General features: G+C 39.4%; 1 protein-coding gene across 1 annotated transcript in view; it reads right to left on the bottom strand.

The window, feature by feature from the left end:
* CSMD1 (CUB and Sushi multiple domains 1) overlaps positions 1–17,504 on the bottom strand; it is a 1,688,220-nt gene that overhangs the window by 566,945 nt on the left and 1,103,771 nt on the right. The window contains exon 8 of the mRNA XM_070364228.1: positions 3,514–3,638. Coding sequence (XP_070220329.1) covers positions 3,514–3,638 — 125 coding nt within the window. The remainder of the gene's footprint in view (positions 1–3,513; positions 3,639–17,504) is intronic.

Raw genomic sequence — 17,504 nt, 5'->3', positions numbered from 1 at the left:
CTAGAGGCTCCATGAAGGGGTCCTCTATAGGGTCAGCCTAAGATGCACTGAAGCACTTGACCATCCATCTGTATGTGTACCTGATTAGGTCATGGTACATGGTGACTACTTGATAAATAGAAGACTGTCACCCAGACTAGAGGGAGGGATGTTCCTGCTGGCTTTGCAGAAGGAAGCTGACCTCTTGGGAGAAGGTTGTATGGCCAGGAGGTGAGGACAGGGCAGGGAAAGGGAGCTGAGTGTGGAGGACAGGTTCCCTGCTTAACCACAAGACTCACAGATGAGCCCTTTCTAGTCCAGAAAGTAGGATATGCACAGGCACACAGCTCCACCTCTTCTCTTCCATATTGCTTACAAATATAATCCTACACTGATACAAAAATGCCAAGGAACATGAGAGAGGGATGATTTATCCCTTAATTTATCTACACACTCCACTCATGAAAAGCTGCAGATGATAGAGGGTAGAAAAAAAATGTCATATTTTGAGTGATTGACTCCATCTCTCCTTCTTATGGAAATACACCCCTATGGCAAAGATTCCCTTAATAGCTATGTTCCTTTTCTTTCATAGAAGTATAATTGTTTGCTATATATGTAACCACCTGAATATATATATATATATATATATATATATATATATATATATATGTTTCTAAGTCTCACAACAAGGTGAGAATGTCTGGCTGGATTTTGGCCAATTGGACTGAGAAGGAATGCATGTGATGGTTTTTGCAGACTCTCTCCTAAACTCCTCCATCCTGTTGCCTGGAGTTTGGATGCCGCCTTGGACCATGAGGATGGAGGTTTGACCACAGGGAGGACAGAGTGAGACTTGAGGAAATTTCCATCTCTGAAACAGACCTGCCCATCCTTGTCCAATACTGCCTATATCTTAATTCTATATGAAAGAAAAATTCACATCCATTTGTTTTAAGTTTCTCTTGAGGTGTATTTTTTTTAAGTCACCTAATTGTTATCACCTTACCCTAGACAGTTTATGTCAAATTCTTCTATTTAGGAGATTTCGGGACTTTTGATTTAAGGTTTATTTAATGTCTTATTACTCTAAATGCTCTAAAATACAGGTTTCTTTAAAATTGTGTTTTTAAAGATTTTTTTTTATTGTTCCCCAGACACAGTCTGCTCCAGTATATAGATTTAAAATACACATACTATAAGAAAATGCTTTCTTAAAAATTATTCCCAGCTGCTATAGCTCATTATTTCATAGAGTTACAAGTAGTAAGTGGAAATAAACTAAAAGATTAGTCCATGAGAAAGAAAGTACATCTAATTGAAGGAAAACAGCTGAGTCATCAACTGGGAGTCGGGGGTGGAGGGGGAGAGATAAGTAAATCTGAGTGTGAAGGAGAGAAGTGGATGCTGGAGAGAGGGCAGAAGCTGTCCACAGGAACCAGACCAAGAATCACACACAGACAAACACCCTGTGGAGGAACATCTCTTCTCAAATATGATAAAGTAGACTGTGAGAATCTATGGGGACAGTAAGTCAGGTGGTTCCTCCTCTGGGGGCCTCTGGGAGTGAGCAGCTGGTAGCTCAGGGGGGTAGAGGAACTGTCCTCCCTTAGCCTGGCTGGAGCAGCTGTCGGCTGAGACAAGCACCTCTGAGTGTTTGGTACCAAGTCAGAGCACAGTTAGGAGCCAACATGCTGAGAAAGTGTTTTGCGTCTAGATGAGATTTGGCCCAAAACGGATACAAGGAAAACTTCTGAATTAATAAATAAGGTAAGAATCAAATAATATCCTGATCGATATTTCCTTTATGTTACTTTTAATATAAATTTGAAACAGATGTACATTTACTAGTTTTGTCTGCTGCTGCTGCTGCTGCTAAGTCGCTTCAGTCGTGTCCGACTCTGTGCAGCCCCATAGATGGCAGCCCATCAGGCTCCTCCGTCCCTGGGATTCTCCAGGCAAGAACACTGGAGTGGGTTGCCATTTCCTTCTCCAATGCATGAAAGTGAAAAGTGAAAGGGAAGTTGCTCAGTCCTGTCTGACTCTTAGTGACCCCACGGACTCCAGCCTACCAGGCTCCTCTGTCCATGGGAGTTTCCAGGCAAGAGTACTGGAGTGGGTTACCAGTGCCTTCTCCAAGTTTAGTGTGGGCTTTTAAAATAATGCTGTATGTTCCTGATCTAGAAAGGCAAGAAAAACATTAAAAAATGAACACATTGTTCCCCCTTAGGGGGAAAGCTAGTACCTGAGGCTTGGTCCTCATTTGTCACTGGGAGAATGAGCATTACCACTTCATGGTGGAAACACTGATTTTGCTAGAGCTCCTTTGAAAGCCTAATGACGTTGCATTAGTAAATATTAGTGTACAGATAGTCTAGTGACAACAGGGGAGGGCACAGCCACACACTCCTCCTGACGAGAGTGGGTGCTCCTCCAGGAAGGGAAGCATTTCACAGGGAAGGGTCACCTGCAGGCAGCCCACACATCCACTCTGCTCTTGGGATGCACAGATGCTAAAAAGGTGTGTTCTCTACATGTGAAAAGGTAAGGGCACTCTATAGTAAACCAGGCAATCTAGTATTTTAGCTTTGATGAAACTAGCCATTTATTTCACAACTACTTCATTTCCCAGGATGTAAGTGACATGGTTCATTTTGCATTATACATTTTTACAACCAAAACATTTTAAATAAAAATTTATAAATCCATTCATCTGAAAAAGACTATAAGGAGGGAAAAGATATTGTTATATATGAAACTTCCCCTTTTATTCTTTGTTCAGCTTAGTAGTTTTTTTCTTCTTCCTTTAAAACTACCACCTTGCATAAATTATTTAATGGCCACAATGCAAACAAACAAACAACAACAACAACAAAAAAACCAAAACAGCTAGCTTTTCTTTTAATTTTATTAATTTTTTCCTGAGTAAAATATCCAAAACAGTTTTCTGCTGGTTTCCCTATGGCTTCTATAATTCTGGTAGGATTTTTCACATATTTCATAGATGCAACAAATATTTGACCTCATTGAAGAAGATGATGATAATGCAACATTTTGTTCTATGTCCAAGATTAGTTTAATAATAAAATGATGACTTCAGATCATGCTAACAAACTCCCTTTATCACTTATACTATCAAAATTCAAAAAAATAACTTCACTGCTATTGCAAAGTGAGCATTTTTAGATTTACAGGGACTTGCATTCTGATTCCAAAGCATCTAGTTATGTAACATATCTTCGTACATATGCAAGCTGTGTGTATAGATAGATGGATACCAAGTTATATAGAATGTGTTGGAATGATTAGGTTTGCTCGTGTATTTCCTGACATTTAAAAAACACAAATATCCTTGGAAATGTTTGTCTCCTAAAAAATTAAAAAAAAAAAAATTTCTTGTTAACCGACATCACCACAAAAAGGTAAATCATCACCAAGTTTTGCTGTCTATACACTGGACTTTGCACTTGGATCTCCTTGTGTATTCAGCTATAAGGAAAGAGAATCTGGGCAGACGTGACCACCCCGACTCACCTCTGCAAATCGGCCGGTGGTCGCTCCACGCAGCCAGGGTCTCTGTGACTCTCTGACACGTTATGCTCTTGGATCCCTGGAGCACGTAATTGTCCTCGCAGGAGAACTGTACATTTGCACCAACCCTGAGCAATTACAAAACCAAAAACAACCCGGATTACTCGTGGAAGATGTCTTTAAAAGAAACCATCACAGTGCTGCTACCATGTAATGCCATCAAAACAATATAAAAATATTAAGTGACCCATTAGCAATTATTCACAGATAAACCCTTTAATGAAGCACAAGACTTGGGTTCAAATTCCCGTTTTGCCAAATTATCTTAAATAAATATATGATCCTTAAGGTATCTTCTCTAAAATTAAGCAATAACAGGCATGGCAGGACCAGGTGTTTGCAGTTTAAGTAAGAAATGCATCTGAAGGAATTAAACCCTGGAATCAAAACAAAACTGGATGTCCTTCCATGTGGATAAACATCCTACCAAAAAAGAAAAAGCCCCATTAAGAAATGTCTCAGTATACAAAAAGATAAGGACTCTAGCATTCCATTTATATGAGGTGTCAAATATAGTCAAATTTATAAAATAAAAAACTAGAAGGGTGGTGACCAGAGGCTAGTGGGGTCGAGGGGAAATGGGAAGTTATTAATTCAAAGGCATAAAGCTTAAGTTAAGTAAGATAAATAATTTCTAGAGATCTGCTATACACCATTGTAGCTTAGTCAATAGCAATGTACACGTTAAGATTTTTTTTAAAGATACTTTTCAAGTTAAGTGTTCTTATCATCCTCATAAAACTTGCTTCCAATGAAAAACAAGGGAAAAAATGTCTCAGTAGAGAATTTGTTGGGGCTTCCCTGGTGGGTCAGCAGTAAAGAATCTGTCTGCAACACAGGAGCCTCAGGAGACGCAGGTTCGATCTCTGGGTTGGGAAGATCCCCTGGGGGAGGGCATGACAACCCATTCCAGTATTCTTGCCTGGAGAATTCCAAGGACAGAGGAGTCTGGTGGGCTACAGTCCATGGGTCGCACAGAGATGGACACAACTGAAGTGAATGAGTACACATGCATTCAAAGAATTTGTTACCACTGTAATATGTTAATTATATTCAGAAGAAGGCTGGTGCTATTACATTTCAGAAATGCATCTTACAGGAAAAGATACTTTGCTTTAGAAAAAAGCAACCCATCCAGACTGGAGTCAGATGAAAAACTTCTTTGCCTCCAGAGCTGCCTCAGGAAACCTGAAGCCTTAAGGCTGGGAGCAGTAACGGAATGTGGTCGCAGCATCACAACTCAGCAGGTGCATGAGGAAATGCGAGAGGCATACCTCGGGTCTGAGCACACCCGATCCCGTCTTCTAAGCCTGCTGTATGGCACTGAATTCAGTGCAGTGTTGCTTTATAATCCTACAAGCCTGTTGTTACAAGAGGAAATTCTGCCTGTGTCCATTTGACAAGCTCCAAGGTTGAGGTTGACAAAAACGGGAATGAAAGACATTCTTTTAGAGAAAATATGAATAGTTGCCCATGTAATATGTAAAGGTATTAATAGGTAAAAGATAATGAAAAAATAAACAAATGCTGTCTTTTCTTGCTTATGGAAAAAATTCTGGTCTGCAACATCACAGTGGACATTATTCCAGTAACATAAGAGCATCTCTCACACTTGAACGTAACATCCTGGGATCATCACAGATGTCTATAAAAATCATCACATCAGGGTCAAATCAATGTGAAAAGACCTGGATTAAACACAATTCACCATCTTTCTTGTCCAAAGGGGACTCTCAGCTTACTAAAATTTAATATGCAAAATGTGCTTTGCCTACTTAAGAAAATTTAAAATATGTAGAATTTTCCAAATTTATCTGATTAGGAAACCCTTTTGCACAAAGTATCCAGGGCAACTAGAATTCTATGGAGGTAATTTTGAGAAAAGCTGCATAATGACATAATATGTATTATCTTTTTAAAAAATAAAATGTAAACAGAATTCTAATTTCAATGTCTGGTTATAGCAGTTATTTAGAATAGCTATACTTTTTAGACACATCCCTTCATAATTTCATTGGCCTTTGGTCATTGTTTAGACTTCTGAGAACAGACTAAATAAGAGAAAAAAATCTAAATATTTGGTTTGAAAACAACTATTCTATCTCTCTGTTCTTTATGCTAGGTCCCAGTCTTCAGTTCCCCTTATTTACCTAAATTTCAGTTCTCATACTTCTCATCATTCTTTCAATACATTTTTATTTAATATCTATGTGTCACACACTACTCCAGGTACCAAAGATACAGAAATTGCGATTGACAAAGTCTCATGGGGATAGCAATCTAGTTAAAGGAGGACAAAAATAAATAAATAAAATAAGAAGAAAATGAAAGTGTCATAAGTACTGTGAGCAAAATAAACCAAGCGGTGTGATTAATAATAGGTTAGGGAGCGCTGGGATTTAAGAGTGTGTTAATGTTTTTTTGATCCTCTCAAACTGGGGTGCTAGTGTCTCACACAATATTTTTGGCATGATCAAACATAAAGGAAGGAAAATGATATTATTGTTTCCCCCTAGCATCTACCTACTTTAGTTCCAAAGCCTGTCATTCATAGTTCTAATGGATGCACTCCACCCCAACAAAGTATCTATCTTTTTCATACATGCTTTTCATACATCTGATCAACTTAAGGCATTCTTAGTGAATCCTGTTAATGTTGACTGGTAGATCTCATTTCTAGCAATATAATATAGATTTATTATCCAAAGTAGGAGAAAATATAGCCAGAGTTGCTTTTTGGAAGTCATGAGAGTGTCCATTAATAGAAATATGATTGACTATATTATTCCATATGCATTTCAAAGAATACAGTGTTTCTTCAAAATGAGCATAATATGTAGCAATACAGAGAAGAAAAAGATTTTCTACAAAATTGTTACCTCAGGTAACTCTTAGCTTTATAAGTATCTGAATCTGTGTATCAGGGAAAATCAGCATAAAGCTATTTTTGGAGTGCTAATAGAATCACAAGTACACTTTTGTTTCTATATTACAATAATTCTACCACTTCTGATTTTATTACAAGTTAACTTTTTAAATGTTTTAAGATCCTACTATTAGATTGCCCCTTTGTTCTCACTCATTGAGACAGAACTCTTTCACATCTAACAGAGTTCATACCCTCCTCCGATTTTCGTCAGACAAAAATTTAAAAAGCTCTTCTACCAGAGGTGAGGATTCTTCCTAATGTTCCATAATCACCATAGGGTTACCACAGAGGATCTAGTCCAGAAATCTCTATCTTGGTTCTGGGGAAATCTGTCCAAAGTATGTACAGAATCCATTCCTTAATTTCTTGCCTGAAACCTTTCAACAAATGATTGAAAATAACAACTGATAAAATAGCTAGGCTTTTCTACTTTCAAACAACAAAAATCACTAATAAGCAACCTCTGTTCTTGACTATGCAATGAAAAACAGAGCCACTGATGGGTAAATTCTGCATTGTGATGAACAAGGCTGAGCTTGAAACTGATGATGACCCAACTTCTAATTTATTATTTCAACCTCTTGCTTTGGTTTTATCTAGTGCATAAATTAGTCCGATTTAAAATCCATGCACACTTTCAACTTCAAATACATAACAAACTAAGCTTTTATTTATGATTAGATTTTATGATTACTATGTTTGAAGACATACATATAACATTAGGAAAACTAATTTGGTTTTCTGGAAAGTACTCAGAAGAAAATAACAGAAAAAAATTATTAGTACCTTCCAACTGGCAAATGAATTCAGAACACCTTAGATTAATTTTGTCAAACAAGTTTGACTATTGTGAATAGTTGGAAATTATCACAAATAATTTAGACAACTGATTTTGTGTAATCTCAAGATAAACAGTGATTGATAACAAATATCCAAATGGCAACTTTTAAGTTAAATAGTTGAAGCAGAGTGATTTTGTATTTTAAATAGAAGAGAAGAAGAGAGAAAATAACATTTTTTTACCTGCATTGGTTCACAACTGGTTATGGTCTGGCTTTTAGCATGAGGCGCCCTACTAGTCATAAAGATGCACGGTTGAGCTAATGGGAGCAAGGGATACTTCATCAAACAACTATTGGACAATGAGGTAAATAAATATAAATTATTATGGGGAAAAATGATTTTACCTTTAGTGAAAAGATAAGAAATTGAAAAGGCCAGAAATTGAAATTTGTGTTGTGTATTTAAAGATTCATATAATTAATTTGTTGTTCTTGTTGTTCAGTCATTAAGTCATATCTGACTCTGTGACCCCATGAACTTCAGCACTCCAGGCTTCCCTGTCCTTCACTATCTCCTGGAGTTTGCTCAACTTCATGTCCATTGAGCCAGTGATGCCATCCAGCCATCTTATCCTCTATTGCCCCCTTCTCTTCCTGCCCTCAATCTTTCCCAGCATTAGGGTCTTTTCCAGTGAGTTAGTTCGTCGCATCAGGTAGCCAAATTTTTGGAGCTTCAGCTTCAGCATCAGTCCTTTCCATGAATATTCAAGGTTGATTTCCTTTAGGATTGACTGGTTTGATCTCCACACTTTCCTTTAGTATCTGTGTACTAGAGTGAAACCCACCATAGAAAGCCCTGTTGGTTTCAGAGCTGGTGATTTGTTCAGGGAATAGCAAGTAGCCGGGTTTGTCCTAAAGAGTGCTGCTCCAAAGAGGTGCCCATTCCTCCCTGCTCCAGAGGTTTTCCCCTGTAGACTCCGGGATTCTGGGTGCTCTCCTGTTCCTCCCCTCCTCCTTTTCCTCTCTTTGAGGTAAGCTTTGCTCTTTCATTGTTCCACATAATATTTCATTGGAGAAATAAACTAAAGCTGGGAAAAGCTGGGAAAAGAAGCCCCACAGAGAGGCAGCTCCCAGGAGAAGGCTCCCCAGGAGAAAGCCTCACATTTCATTCACCTTGAAATCCCTCACTGCCTCCAGCAGAGCTTGTTGCACTTACAGTATCCCTGAGACTACACAGGACAAACAGGAGACAAAGACATGAATTCAGCCGCCTTGCACCTCACACTAAATGTGCAACCAGCCACCACAATGCAAGACTCTAGGAGTAAATTCCAAGGGTGGTGAGGGAAACCCACCTCAGGAGCCACCTTGCTAGCCTGTGTCTGCAATCACGTGCCTCTATTTCAAAAGAAGCTATTTTGGATAGCCTACTGATGCTTTGATAAATTGGCCATACTGCACTGGGGAAAGGAACTCATGCTCAACTGTATATGCTCCACCGATGGCAAGACCTGGCCCTAATACATGCAGACTGACTTCAGGCTGCAAGATGGTCATGGAAACCAGCCCCTCCCTCCTAAGGCATCATCAGAGGTGTCACGCACAGCCTTGCAGACAATGGCATCATTGAGAGATGCACGTGTGGCTGCTGTGAATATCACAATCCTTTTATTAGCCTTTTGATTTTCACACATTATGTGTCATTTCTGGGTCATTTTTCTTCTTATAGTGACAAGTTTTAGACTCGTCTCGTCAAGCCTTAAGGCAATTTAGTGTCACTAGAAACGCATTAGAGAGTAGATGGAACTCTCTAGCCTAAGGAAAGAAAAGAATCTAATATTTCATAGGATTTTTAGATATTATATATTAAGAAAAGCACAACAAAGGCCCCTGACAGAGATCTGAATACAAGCAACAATAATGGTGTGAACAGGGCTTCAAATGACAGGGACCTGCAGACTCTGAGAGATCTCAGATGTGTGTGTACAGCATTTAGAAGAATCTTCCCATGAATCTTCCCTGTGAATCTTCCCAAGAGCAAATTTAATTTGCGTCTTCTGAGTGTGTCCTAAGTTCATGAGGATCCATTATTTAGTAAACAAGATTTTTTCATCTGACCAAGTAGAAACATGAAATTCTTAAGATTCACACCCACCCATTCCATATAGGTGGCTTTTGTTGTTCAGTCACTCAGTTGTGTCTGACTCTTTGCAACCCCATGGATTGTAGCATGCCAGGTTTCCCTGTCTTCCATTATCTCCTGGAGTTTTCTCAAATTCATGTCCATTGAATCGGTGATGCTATCCTACCATCTTATCCTCTGTCATCCCCATCTCCTCCTGCCCTCAATTTTTCCCAGCATCAGGGTCTTTTCCAATGAGTTGGCTCTTTGCAAAATATTGGAGCTTCAGCTTCAGTGTCAGTCCTTCCAATGAGTATTCAGGACTGATTTCCTTTAGGATTGACTTTAGGAAGACTCTCAAGAGTCTTCTCTAGCACCACAATTCAAAAGCATCAGTTCTTCAGCACTCAGCTTTCTTTATGGTTCAACTCTCACATCTGTACATGACTACTGGAAAAACCATAGCTTTGACTAGATGGACCTTTGTTGGCAAAGTGACATCTCTGCTTTTTAATACACTTTCTAGGTTTATCATAGCTTTTCTTCCAATGAGAAAGAGTCTTTTAATTTCATGGCTACAGGACCAAGCCAAGCTGAGAAAAGGGTGGATCAGGGATCCTAGGGAAAGCAGTAAAAGTGTCTTGGGGCAGGTGATGCTGAAACCACAGCAGGCCATGTAGGTGTTCAGAGTCACACCATGAACAGCACCTGCGCAAATGAGTGTTCCCTGGCTGCCCTGCACACTTCTGTGCCGATGTGGCTTTGCTGGCCAGTGTGTTTGCTTCACCTTCTTTCCACATGGACTCATGCCTCATGATTACTTTCACCTCTGGGGAAGAGAGGTGGGAGGCTTGTCCCACCTCGGGGTGTTTGCTCAGGTCTCCTTCTGCCTGGGCTGGTCCCACCCCAGTACTTCACAGGCTTAGACCCTCTCCTCATTATCCTCTGAGTGCAGCTCTGAAGTCACTTCCCTGGAGCCTCTCCCTGCTCTTCTGTCTCCAAAAGAAGAATGCCTTTCCTGCTCAATGTTCTGGTTTGTCCTAGTACCTCTGGAGCATGTCATGATTCTGAGGGCTCAGCACATTTTGGAAAGGAAGGAAACTCATCAATTAATAAGTACAAGGATGACAGGGATGGGTCCTTCACTTCCCAACCTGTGGCCCCCACTAGTGATCTGAGCTTCCTCTCCGTGCTTCCTGTGGGAGGAGTGACTACGAGCAGAGGAATGCGGGTGTGGAGCTGCCTCCCTGCTCGGCTCCATCAGGGCCCTGGCTCCAGCTCTCCCCGGACGTGCCCTGCCCCTCTTCTCGAGTGGTCCTTGCTCCAGGCCCAAGGACCTCCCACTCCTTGTCTCTTGCCTTCTATCCAGATTTGCTCTGAGCAAGGTTTGATGTACTGTCCCTACACTAGACTATGTGATGGGACCAGATGGTGAGCTCTCTTGCCCACCCAGAGGCAGCTCCACTTCGTCAGAGCAATAAGTGGCAGAGCAACATCTTGGTCCCTAAAATCCCTCAAAAGCCAAGGAGAGGGGAGGGTCCCCCACCAGGCGGGCACCCTCTCTGCTTCCCACAAAGGGCAGCATTGGTTCTTGTTCTTATTGAACACTTAACAAAAGTCTGCTCTATAAAGAGAGCTGAGGAATTAATTTAAAAACACATGCAAAAAACTGTAGATGGCATCAGTAAGCTAAAAACTGATGAATCCTCAGGTTCCTAATCTTCCCACATGTCTGCCCACTTGCCTTTCTCCTGTCCTTCTCTCCTCCATACGTTTACAAACAGGAAGATTAGGAAGTGCTCTGGATCAAATTTAGGAGGGTGGTATGAAAAGAATGCAACCAACAGGCGAAGTGGGCAGAACAGTCAAATCCAAAACCACTTAACAAGGCATGCTTTCTATTACTAGCTGGATTCCCTGGTGGCTCAGATGGTGAAGAATCTGCCTGCAATGCAGGAGACCTGGGTTTGATACCTGGGTTGGGAAGCTCCCCCTGGAGAAAGAAGTGGCTACCCACTCCAGTATTCTTTCCTGGAGAATGCTATGGACAGAGGAGCCTGGCGGGCTACAGTCCAGGGGGTTGCAAAGAGTCAGACATGAGTGAGAGATTAACACTAGTTTCATTAACTAACTAGCTACCCTAGAATATAAATACAGAAACATGTAATTAGCCTCTAATTAAAATAAATAAACTAATTTTAAAAATAAATACAGAAACATAGAAGATGTCTAAACCTGCAATTGTCAGCAAGTGTCAAGTGCGTCAGAACTCAAAGGGAGCCTCACAGAGTTTCTGTAGAATCATATTAGACTTTGGCAAAGGCATGACCATGGGACACAGAGCTTTATAGCTTTGATGGACCACAAGGATTATCATATTCTATTTCTGTCCATTCTTTACAGATGAGGAAGCCAAGAAACAGAGAAAGAATCTATAGTAAAGAAGGTCATTTTAAGGAATCTCCAGAGGGGACATATGTATACCTGTGGTTGATTCACGCTGATGTATGGCAGAAACCAACACAATATTTTAAAGCAATTATCCTTCAATGGGAAAAAAAAAGAAGAAATGTAAAACAAGGTCATTGTAAAGAGTGTTAATATTTAAACAATCTCTGAAATCTCATTTTTGGCAGTCATAATAATGTGGCTAATAAAATAATCAACTATCTATTGCATTTTGAAATTAAGAAATTGATGCATGCTTCAATAACAATGAACAATTCTCCCAGAAAACTACTTAAATGGATATTTTGACAAAAATTAATTTTCTATTACAGATACTGTGAAGACTGGGAGAGACAGAGGGAGAATGTTCCATGAATTCTACTCAGTGGATTCTTCATTAGAAACAGTTTTAGCCAGATAAATGGGATCTGAAACACTGCAGTGTGCCCTTTTTCCAAGGGACAAAAAGGTTTCAAATAGAGTGAACAGAAAAATACTGGTTGTGGTATTCCTTTAAGTAGTTCTTAAAAATACAGTCAGTGCTCCTTGAAAGGGCAGTCAGATCAGATCAGATCAGTCGCTCATTCGTGTCTGACTCTTTGCAACCCCATGAATCGCAGCACGCCAGGCCTCCCTGTCCATCACTAACTCCCAGAGTTCACTGAGACTCATGTCCATCGAGTCAGTGATGCCATCCAGCCATCTCATCCCCTATCATCCCCTTCTCCTCCTGCCCCCAATCCCTCTCAGTATCAGAGTCTTTTCCAATGAGTCAACTCTTCGCATGAGGTGGCCAAAGTACTGGAGTTTCAGCTTCAGCATCATTCCTTCCAAAGAAATCCCAGGGCTGATCTCCTTCAGAATGGACTGGTTGGATCTCCTTGCAGTCCAAGGGACTCTCAAGAGTCTTCTCCAACACCACAGTTCAAAAGCATCAATTCTTTGGCACTCAGCCTTCTTCACAGTCCAACTCTCACATCCATACATGACCACAGGAAAAACCATAGCCTTCACTAGACGGACCTTTGTTGGCAAAGTAATGTCTCTGTTTTTGAATATGCTATCTAGGTTGGTCATAACTTTCCTTCCAAGGAGTAAGCGTCTTTTAATTTCATGGCTGCAGTCACCATCTGTAGTGATTTTGGCAGTAGTCGCTGGCAAATATTTTTTCTAGACTACTTCAGTTTTCTAGTAATAGTGAAGCTTCAGTAGAAAGTAAAGTGCCTGCAGTCAGTAAATGGCATAGAATAGTATTATGTTCCTCAAATTTTTTTTCAAATTCTAAAAGCACTTTTAAGCTTGTCAGGGGACTTTGGTGCTGGAAATCAAATGCAAGGTGCTAGGAAAAGCCTTTTTTTTTCCATTTCTCACTGACTATGTAAGTTTTCCTTTATGTACCCCAGTTTTTCCTTCCATCTGATGACACATAACTGCATCTAGGACCTCCTAATTTCATAATGTGTATTATGCAACAGGTATTACATATATATATTATAGATATACACACAGAGAATGGATGAGCAAGGTCTTCTGTAAAGAGAACTATATTCAGTATCTATGATAAATCATAATGGAAAACAATATATACAAATGTGTGTATATGTATAACTGGATCACTTTGCTGTACAGTAAAATGAATAAGACATTGTAAATCCACTATACTTTTGTATTAATACATTGTTAGCTTGAGTGATGACACACAAATATCAATAATATAAATACTTGTTTTGAAATACTTAGTTTTGAGTCATAATTATCACTTTTTCAACTCCCAAATTCCATTCTGAGCATAGGTCATGTTTTAAGAAAATGTCATTCATCTATTCTCTGACCAAGGGTGTTAACTTAATTGGTTTAGCTGAGTACTAATGAGGCTATGATTGTACATCCCTAGGGATAGGCTTGTTAGTTTCAATTTAATGCAATTCAACAGGAAAATAGTGTCTACCCCGTGGTGGACACAGTAATAAGAAATGAAATCAATAGTCCTTCCTCTTTGGGATCTTGAGATCTAACGTGAGAGAAGCAGACATCTAACATAAACATATGTTTCTATTATTCTAAGATGAGTCTAAGATGATAGAAGCATAAATAGGTGTCAAAAGCATCGGGAAAAGCTGAAACAGCAAGATGAAGTGATGTGGGAGTGCCCTGTAAAATGGAAGCCAGCTGTGTGGATGGAAAGATCAGGACACACAGAGAAGATGAGGATAGTCAGCATCTGACAAAATAAACATGCTTCTGAGGCTGCTCTGTACCAGCCTGCCCTACCCCACTTGCATCTCTTGTCAACTGAGAACAACTGTCAGGATGGTGTGGGTGTCGGGGGATGGAAAACCATCCTTGATGAAGGATGTGGCAAGGGTGGAAGAAAACAGGAAGACAGAACCCGAGGGCATGGAGACCACTCTGAAGTGGGGGGTGGTTAGGATGGGTACCGCAGCTCATATCAACCTGGGACTGCTGCTAAATGCGGTTTGGTCATGAAGGCTGGTGAGAGGAGCTCAGGAAAGGACAGACATCAGGGATGTCCCTAAATTTAATTACAGGGTCTATTATATACAATAAAAGATTTTAACAATGCATCTTAGGAACCTAAATGTACGTAAAGAACTTACAACATGATGTACATAATATTTATCTAAATGGATGATATTTATGTCATATATACATAAAGGTGCTATAATATCTAGCAGTGAGTAGCAAGTCTGCTGTCAAGCTATGTGGATTCTCTGTGCAAATCAAAGTTGCTCATTTCAAACTTTGAGGTCAATAAGATCATTTCAAATCTCAGCTCTAACTGTGATTAGATACCTTATTATGTTGACATTCTGAATTTCAAGAGTTGTATTTGCAAAATAGTGGTATTTATACCTGCCTATACATAGGTCAGTGGAGAAGGCAATGGCACCCCACTCCAGTACTCTTGCCTGGAAAATCCCATGGATGGAGGAGCCTGGTGGGCTGCAGTCCATGGAGTCGCTGAGGGTCGGACACGACTGAGCGACTTCACTTTCACTTTTCACTTTCATGCATTGGAGAAGGAAATGGCGACCCACTCCAGTGTTCTTGCCTGGAGAATCCCAGGGACGGGGGAGCCTGGTGGGCTGCCGTCTATGGGATCACACAGAGTCGGACACGACTGAAGCAACTTAGCATCAGCAGCAGCAGCATACATAGGGCACATCTCCTACTAGCATAGGAAACGGATGAATAATAAATGCAAGAACCCATCCATAAGCTCTCCATCCCCACTCCAGCTTCATCCCCATACAGCAGTATCTGTACTGTTCCATCAATCCATTCATTAATATTCAGTTTTAATAAGTACACTTTGTCTTTAAGAGAGCAACTGATGGTGAAGAAAGCTGTCAGAAAATTGTTCACTAGTTGATCTAAATTCAAATAGAAAAGCTTTGTATTTTAGGCTTCAATTATTTAGAATTCTTTATAGATAATACTGGAGTGAATATTTAGATTTTCTAAGGAAAACAAAAGATTTCCAAAGAAACAAGAATAATAGTATAAATAAAATCAGATGAGGAATATTTTACCAACCTAATAAAGTGTACTCGTTTCAAACAAAAACAGCTCCAAATTATACATAATTACAGTGCTAACTACAAATGAATTCCATCCACTCATCTTGACAATGTTGGTTATTAGTTTGGATTATATGTTAGTCATTCGTTTTGATTATAAGAATTTAGAAAGAACTGAATTGCCTTTCATTAAAAACAGTCTCAAAAAGACTTCAAACAATTAAGAATATCCCTCTTCTCTGTTCAAAAAGTGAACGTTTACAGTGAGCTTATGCTAGGCACATGGATATGTCATTTCAATAAATGAGTATAAGATGTATTCACATAACTCTGATCTTCCAGTTTGTATATGAATATACATAGATGTTACTCTCACATGACTGAAGGTGAAGTCACTCAGTCGTGTCTGACTTTCTGCGACTCCGTGGATTGTAGCCTACCAGGCTTCTCCATCCACAGGATTCTCCAGGCAAGAATACTGGAGTGGTTTACCATTTCTCTAGGGGATCTTCCCGACCCAGGGATCGAACCCGGGTCTCCCGCATTGGAGGCAGACGCTTTAACCTCTGAGTCACCAGGAAAGCCCGTCACATGACTGGAGGCAGTCAATAAACAAACAAAGATGGTGCACATCTAATGTCAGTGATCTCTAGAGGTGATGGTGGTTTAGTCACTAAGTTGTGTCTGACTCTTATGATCCCATGGACTGTAGCTTGCCAGGCATCTCTGCACATGGAACTTCCCAGGCAAGAATACGGAAATGGGTTGCCATTCCCTTCTCCAGGGGATCTTCCTGATCCAGGGATCAAATCTGGGACTAGTGAATTACAGGCAGTCTCCTGCAATGCAGGCAGATCGTTTACTAACTGAGCCACCAGGGAAGTCCGGCCTGATCTCTACACAGTCCCTAACTACCAGTAGGGATGATATGGAATTTTAATTTATATTATACTATCTTATCAGGTATTATAACAAATATCTGAATAGCATATTGTTATCTTCCTATGTTCTTTCTCACCATAATCCCAACAATAATTTTTATGTTGCATAGAGTCACCAGTATTTCTAGTGCATCTCTTTTCAAGATGTGACCCAAAAATGCCTGTAGTGAGTAGTGAGACCCTTTTACAGGGTCTGGTATTTTTATAATAATACTAAGATCTTCCTTTTTCTGTGATACAATTCAAATTGTCTAAAATATTAAATTTTTTAAAAATTTGTATCTGATACCATGAGTTTGACAGTTTCCCATTGCGTAAAGATTTTTTTTTCTGATAACATATGTAATGACATTAAACAATTGTGGTATCTTTGATATTGTATAGTCAAATGTATCAATATGTGGAAGAACTCATAACTCGATGATTTATTATTTGCCAAATGACCAAAACATGGTGGTATAAAATCATGCACATATAAAACGTTAATTCAAGAAAGAAGCTAGATCAACAGCTTTTAATGTATGACACATTTATTGTTATCGTTTCATATTTCACAAAGCAGCTAATAATTTAGAAAATATAATTACTATTTCTGTTATAGTATAAAAGAATATGAATAATTATTTGAGAAAAGTATTAAAATATCCATTTCTTTTTCAACCATATGTGAGGTAGGATTCTTTTTTTTTTTATATTTTATCCAAAACAACCTAGTGCAACAGATTAAATGCAGAAGCAGATGTACTGATCCATATGGAGGGTTACCATACTAATGCTAATTAAAAGAAAGCTGCAGTAGCTGTGCTAATAGAACACAAAAAATATTGCCAAGAGTATAAAACAGGATCAAGGATAAAGTGGGTCACTTCATAACATCAAAATTCATTAAAATATATAGCAATTTTGAACACATATGTACCTAATAACAGTGCTTCAAAACACATGAAGCAAAAACTGATAAAACTACAAAAAGAAATAGACGAGCTGACAACTGTAGTAGAAGATTTCAGTATACCTCTCACAAAATCAGCTAGAACAAGTGATCACAAAATCACTAAAACCATTAAAGACTTGATTGCTACTATGAACTAATTTGACCTAATTGACCTTTAAAGATACTTCACCCAGCTATAGTAGAACATACATTCTTTTCCAGGGTACGTGGAATTT

Source organism: Bos mutus, chromosome 27, assembly GCF_027580195.1.
Source record: "Bos mutus isolate GX-2022 chromosome 27, NWIPB_WYAK_1.1, whole genome shotgun sequence".
In the NCBI taxonomy this organism is placed as follows: Eukaryota; Metazoa; Chordata; class Mammalia; order Artiodactyla; family Bovidae; genus Bos; species Bos mutus.
Note: the sequence above shows the minus strand (reverse complement) of the source record. Positions and strands in the feature narration are given on the sequence as shown.